Source organism: Ipomoea triloba, chromosome 4 (genome assembly GCF_003576645.1).
Source record: "Ipomoea triloba cultivar NCNSP0323 chromosome 4, ASM357664v1".
Classification (NCBI taxonomy): domain Eukaryota; kingdom Viridiplantae; phylum Streptophyta; class Magnoliopsida; order Solanales; family Convolvulaceae; genus Ipomoea; species Ipomoea triloba.
In genome coordinates this window covers 32,582,027-32,588,471 of record NC_044919.1, presented here as the reverse complement: position 1 = coordinate 32,588,471, position 6,445 = coordinate 32,582,027, and the positions used below count along the sequence as shown (strand labels likewise).

At 34.5% G+C, this 6,445-nt stretch overlaps 2 protein-coding genes across 3 annotated transcripts; one reads left to right on the top strand and one right to left on the bottom strand.

The window, feature by feature from the left end:
- The first annotated feature begins 397 nt into the window (after positions 1–397).
- Positions 398–1,430, top strand: LOC116015053 (metallothionein-like protein type 2). 2 transcript variants are annotated; one of them, XM_031255050.1, is made up of 3 exons: positions 398–543; positions 844–918; positions 1,084–1,430. In XM_031255050.1, the coding sequence occupies exons 1-3, from the start codon at positions 479–481 to the stop codon at positions 1,169–1,171; spliced, it is 228 nt and encodes a 75-aa protein (XP_031110910.1). In that variant the 5' UTR covers positions 398–478; the 3' UTR covers positions 1,172–1,430. The 2 variants fall into 2 exon arrangements, with proteins under 2 accessions (XP_031110910.1, XP_031110909.1); XM_031255049.1 differs by having other exon boundaries at positions 1,081–1,430.
- Positions 1,431–2,368: 938 nt separating this feature from the next.
- On the bottom strand, positions 2,369–6,196 carry LOC116014886 (cytochrome P450 71A9-like). The gene is made up of 2 exons (XM_031254846.1): positions 5,161–6,196; positions 2,369–3,222 (listed from the first exon to the last, which is right to left on the bottom strand). The coding sequence occupies exons 1-2, from the start codon at positions 6,079–6,081 to the stop codon at positions 2,611–2,613; spliced, it is 1,533 nt and encodes a 510-aa protein (XP_031110706.1). The 5' UTR covers positions 6,082–6,196; the 3' UTR covers positions 2,369–2,610.
- Positions 6,197–6,445: the final 249 nt, after the last annotated feature.

The window sequence follows — 6,445 nt, the reverse complement described above, 5'->3', positions numbered from 1 at the left end:
ATTCTTTTAAGTTTATTTCGAAACAAGTTAAATTTTATATATATTATTGCATTAACAAAAAATAATATTTAATTTTCTCTGTCATCAATCTGTTGGTAGATCATGAGAACTTTAATTTATTCATTTATTTTAAGAAAGTCTTCAAGCTGATGAGGCAAAAATAGAATCTTTTGATGAGCCTTTGAATTTGAGAACGACACTACTACTAAAGCTAGCTTCAATTCACCTCCTTCTTTATTATTATCGTTCTGTATTGATATAATAATGGGAAAATATAAATATAATTTAAAAAAAAAAGATGCTGATTCCTGGAGATAATGACACGTGTAGGGTGCATGATCGCTCTTTTTCTCATCCTTGCACTATAAATAGGGGCCAATATTGTATCAATGAACTCATCAACACAAGCCAATATACATTCAATCAAACATCCACTGCAAACCCCAATCAATCTTTTGCTTTAACTTTCATACAAAACATGTCTTGCTGTGGAGGAAACTGTGGCTGCGGCTCTGGCTGCAAGTGCGGCAGCGGCTGTAACGGGTAAGTTTCTCAATCATCACACCTATTTTTACAAATTTAACTTCCAACTAGAGGTCATTTATTAGTTAGTCTTAATTGAATTAATCAGTTAAAGTTTGACTTTTAACAAGAGTGACCAATCCTATTGGTCTTAAGCTAATCAGTTATGAACAAATTAGGCTAGTTTATCTCTTTTGTAACTCTTTACCTCCTTGGATTACCCAATACACACTTTCAGTAGTGGTTGCGATTTTCCTGATCGTTAAAAAAAAAAAAAGTTACTATGTTAGTTTAAGGCCGGATGTTTTTTTATGATGACAGATGTGGGATGTACGCTGATGTTGAGAAGCCCACCACTGTGAGCAGCCTTATCCAGGGCGTTGCACCAGTGAAGAAGTAAGAAGTCAATTTCTCTTTAACCGTTACCTTTAACTGCATGCTATTATGTTTTGGCATAAGAAGTGTGAAATCTCGGAAGAAAAATAGGAAAACAGGCAATTAATTAAGTTTATTGATGAAGAAATGATTTATTATTATTGTTTATACAAAATTTTGCAGCAGCTTTGAGGGAGGAGCTGAGAAGGCAACAGAGGGAGGACATGCATGCAAGTGCGGAGAAAACTGCAAATGCGACCCTTGCAACTGTTGACCAAACAAACAAACTAATAACTATGTTACGTTGTCGTGTGTTTAATAATATACGTATAATAAGGTGCAGCAGGCAGGCCTGCCTAGACAGGTGCAATAATTCTTGGAATTGTGTGGTACGGTGTCTGGTGGCTCTTAATTATCTGCTGCTTGATGTGTTACGTTTGGGTTAATTGGGTATTGAAATTGTGCGACGGAGATTGAAATGTATTGAAACAAAAATTATATTATCAATCAATATACCTCATATTTCTACCTAATCTTTTTATATTTCCAACAATATTACTTAGCTTTTAATTTACTTTGTTGATCAATTATTAGCTAGCAATATTAATAATTTGAGTTACACTAAATCCAACCAAATATATATTATCATAAAGTTCATTCATGCATGTATGTATTATTATTTGGATAGAAGGAAAAAAAAAAGTTTAATTGAAAACATAGAAATTTGGGTTAAAAAATGACATCTTTAACTAATACTTTAAGCACAAGTTGTTTCTATAGACTCCAGAAAAAATGAAGCAAAATGATATTGATTTTTTAAGAGATGCACAAGGGACAATAAATAAAGAAATATTCAAAATTTCAAACACTTTAAAAAGTTCTGAGCAGCAAAAAATGAGACCAAAAAGTTGATTTGTTTTTTTTTATTTTCTTTTTATTTTTACATTTCTCACCTATTTCAGACCATCTCCGATCCAAAATATAAAAAATTTATACAAAATATCAAGAAATATTTTCACACTAAATTTTATTCATCTTTCAACCCATTACACTAAATGTTACTCTACATTAGAATAATTTTGTTTTTCAAAATTTAAAATTTTATTAGTTCGAATTAATTAGTTTAATATAAAATATAACTTGTGATATAAATAATAATATTTTAGTACAATTTCATTTTGTTAAAATTATGATTTAGGTCATTTAATTTCTAATTAATATATATCAATATTAGTCATGTTTTAATCGTCATGATAAAATCTTTCAAATCATATAATTTATGTTTAATAATATAAAATATAAAGGTTATAAAAGAAATTAACAAAAGAAGCAAGGACAAAATAGGAATAAAAACTCTACACCATAAATATCGTGAATGAACAATGTTGTGTCATATTTAGTACAGCATTGTTCATCAACAGTAAAATAATTTGTCGATTTATTGCCCTATTGTAGCCAAAATATGCCAAACTTTTTTTTCAATTGCCGTCTCCTTGGAGATGACAGTAGGGAAATTATTGATAACACTGGCCATATGCATAAATAGTCAAAAGATTTGGACCAAGGATTAAAAAGAAAAGATATAATTACTAGATCCAACCAAGTTCCATCTTATTTGTACAATATTTATTCCTACAACCTTAAAACATTTAAAAGTCTGTAACAAAACTTCTAATAATTCTTGAACCATTGACCATTGAGTTAAGTCTCGGATTAATTAGGCAAAATGGAAGCCACTAAACAAAGTGGAGCTTTCTTATGTATGGTGATGCCGAACGCTTCATCCATATCAACATCCTCAACTCCCATCCCCGCCGGAAGCCTCCACTCAAACCTATACAGAAGATTCGCCACCGCTAGCTCCACCAGCGGCGCCGCGAAGTTCATCCCGGGACACCCCCGCCGCCCAGCTCCGAACGGTATCAGCTCATAGTGATTCCCTCTATAATCAACCTCGCTCTCCCAGAATCTCTCCGGCCAGAACTCCCCAGGCTTTTCCCACGCTCTCCGGTCCCTCCCTATCGCCACGGCGTTGATGAAAACACGGGTCTTCGCCGGAATATCGTAGCCGCCGACGGTGCACTTGTCCGTGGTTTCCCGGGGGACCAGTAACGGCGCCGGAGGGTGGAATCTCAAGGCTTCTTTTATCACCATTTTCAAGTACTTCAATTGGGGAAGATCACTCTCGCTCACTTTCTCTTTTCCATTCATCAGTTGCCTCACTTCCAATTGGGCTTTCCTCATGGCGTTTGGGTTCTTGATTAGCTCCGCCATTGTCCATATTATTGTTGCTGCCGATGTATCACTTCCCGCTATAAAAACATCCTGCGACCAAGTTGAATATATATATTGCAAAATTAATTTAGGTAAGTAAATATCTAAAGACTAAATTAAATTAATAGAGAAATATATTACTACAGTAGATAAAGTAGCTAGAAATATGATCGAGAAATAGCAGGTTTTGGGTCAAGAAAAAAAAATCTCAATTTGAAATTTGTAAATATATACTACTATAAGAACCAGAGCTCCAATATTTTTTAAATTTTAAAATAATTTAATTTCAAACTTGTAAAAGTGACATTATAATCTTTTATGAAAAAATTGTAATTTATGTTCCTCAAATATATGTCAATTATAAATGTTATTTTTAAATTTTAAGAGGTATAAATGTTATTTCTGAATTGTCAAACTGTGACCATATATTACTATATTTTGACAATTCATGAACAACATTTATATTAATCAGAATTAGAGAATTAGGAAGTGACATTTATAATTAGCTTATACCTAATGAGTATAAATTATATATATTTTTTAATTTTTTATCTTACAAAATAAGATTAGAATATAATTTCAATTGTAACGAGAATATACTCCCACCCCACTGTAAGACACAAATTATATTGCGGATTGTGGACCATGATCATGGCTGATACTACAGTTGTGTTGAACGGATAGTTCAGTTGTGTTGAAAAGATATTGCAGTTGTGTTGAAAGGAAACTGCAATTGCACGGAACAGAGACCGTTCATCCGTTCAACACAACTGCAGTTTCAGACGGATAACACGGTCTCTGTTCCGCGCAACTATAGTTCCCTTTCAACACAACTGTAATATCCGTTCAACATAATTGCATTATCAATTCAACATAACTGTAGTATCAATCATGATCCATGGTCTACAATGCATTGTGGACCATGGTCCACGATATAACTACTGACTGTAAGAGCATCCTTATCAATAAAGTTATTTTGTAATTTTGAGGAGTTTTTGTAAGTGTGATTAAGAAAGAGAAAATGAGAGGGAATGAAAAAAAGTAAAAAAAAAAAAAAGACAAATATGATTTAAGAAAAAAAAAAGAATAGTGTTAGGCGGCATGCAGTGCACGCGCCCGCATGGACGGTTGATGTGCGCAAAACGCTCACGGCAGTCAATGTTAAAAAATAAAAAAGAAATTCCTTGCCATTTATTGTGCTATGAACATGTGTTACAGATAATACCTATTCACTCTCTCTCCTTCTCTCATGTCAAGTTGGCCATTTACTGAAACCAATGAAAAAATCGTTGGTAGAGTTGCTCTAGGTCTATAACAGTTAAATGCCATTGTCAAAAGAAAATACCAGTCAAAGACGCATTTGCAAGTTGCAAGTGCATTATTTTCAGCTTAGGACAAACACGGTACAGTCCAATAAATGTACATACGTCCTGTTGCAGTACGTACTCAACACTACAAATTACGAGTAAATATTATTGCGCAACAAAACCGCCAGCTCCTAGGATGAATAATAAATACTGCAGATATTCTCAGATTGTACTTATTTTTCACTCTCTATTTGTATGCCATCGTTTTTATTCATTATAAAATATGAACCACACATTTTCTATTACTTTTTTTCATCATTCTCCAATAAAATAAAGATATATGACTGAAATTTTACTTTATTGATGTCCATTTATCCTTCTCCTTCAATGATATATATATTTATTTTGTATCACTTCAATTATATACTCTGTACTATATATATATATCTTCAATCTTCATTTTTTAGGGGAAGACCATGTTCTCATTTGTTTATGCACTAATAAACTCGATCTATTCATGTGTAATAACTTGCAAATTTATGGATATAATTAGTTTTTGATAGCATGAAATTAGAAGATATGTTTTGTTTTAACTTTCTTAATTGATAATGAGAAATAATATGTTTTGTTTTAACTTTCTTAATTGATAATGAGAAATAATAATCATGGAAAAACGACGTACCACAAGAACGCCTTTAATGTGTTGGTTGGTGAGGGGCATAGAAGTTTGATTTGGATCCTTTTGGATTCGGAGAAGCGTGTGAACAATGTCTTCTTCGTCTTCTTCATCATGTTCATGCCGGCTATGCTCTGCAAGGTGTTCCTCCATAACTTTATTGAAAAAGCTGTCAATATCCTTGAAAGTCTTCTCCAGCCTCGCATCTAATCCATTAACCTTGTTGATCCAAGCCAATCTCGGAAACACATCGGCTAAATTAGGTTCCCCCATCAGATGTTGCGCCTGGTGAAGAATTTCATTAAACTTCATCGTCTCATCATCGTCTCCGTCGCCTTTGTTCCCAAAAGCCACGCAACGAACAACGTTGTTCGACAGCGACAGTGCGAGCGAGCTAAGGTCGACTACAGTTGATGTCGCGGAACATGCAGTGATCCGATCAATCATACGACAAACCTCGGCGTCGCGAACCGCCTCGAAATCCTGAACTCTCTTCGTGCTCAGCAACTCCGTGACCAGAATTTTCCGAACTTCCCGCCAGTACTCGCCGTACGGCGCGAACGACGTGGAGGAGCAATTGAAGCTGATTTTTGTGGCGGCGTACAGCGGCGGGCGGCCGGAGAAGACGAGATCGTGATCTCTGAAGATCTCTCTGGCAGCGTCGGCCGACGAAACCACTAGGGTTGGAATGGAGCCGAGTTGCAGCGACATGATTTCTCCGTATTGTTGGGAGAGTTGATGAAGAGAGTGATGAAGCGATTTTCCGGCGAGCTGGTGAAGGTTGCCTATGATAGGTATCTTCTTCGGACCCGGAGGAAGTTTCTTAGTACTTTCTGCAGATCTTCCTTTCTTCTTAATCACAAATATTTTTCTCAGGAAAAATAGAAGAACGAAAGTGATGAGTGCTGCTGATATTTGAGAAACCATTTTTACTTTTAGTACAGTTATCGGGTTTCATGAACTAATAATATATAGAACCAAGAATCTCCACTACTATTTATTTTCGCTTTTGATGCCTACTATTTTACGTACATATATAGAACCAAAGAATCTCACTCAACAAATTTATTTTCGCTTCTGATGCCTACTATTGTACGTACATCTATAACATTTAGTACTAATTATGAAATTTTTTTATTTAGTGCATTGCTATCACTATCAACTCCTTCCCACATTTTAAATGTGTGTGGAAACCTGGTTCTTGGTTCTCAATTTTGAAAGAGGGTGAAAAATTGAAGTTAACAGAAAATAATTTCCGAACAAAGAGAAAATAGCTTGATTTTTCTAAAAA

Bases quoted from the DNA above. Each gene is read 5' to 3' on its own strand.
- LOC116015053 (XM_031255049.1), top strand. From the start codon at position 479: ATGTCTTGCTGTGGAGGAAACTGTGGCTGCGGCTCTGGCTGCAAGTGC. The intron at 544-843 runs GTAAGTTTCTCA...TTATGATGACAG, and splicing joins TGCGGCAGCGGCTGTAACGG to ATGTGGGATGTACGCTGATG. The intron at 919-1,080 runs GTAAGAAGTCAA...AAAATTTTGCAG, and splicing joins GGCGTTGCACCAGTGAAGAA to CAGCTTTGAGGGAGGAGCTG.
- LOC116014886 (XM_031254846.1), bottom strand. From the start codon at position 6,081: ATGGTTTCTCAAATATCAGCAGCACTCATCACTTTCGTTCTTCTATTT. The intron at 3,223-5,160 runs GTACGTCGTTTT...ACTTGGTCGCAG, and splicing joins ACATTAAAGGCGTTCTTGTG to GATGTTTTTATAGCGGGAAG.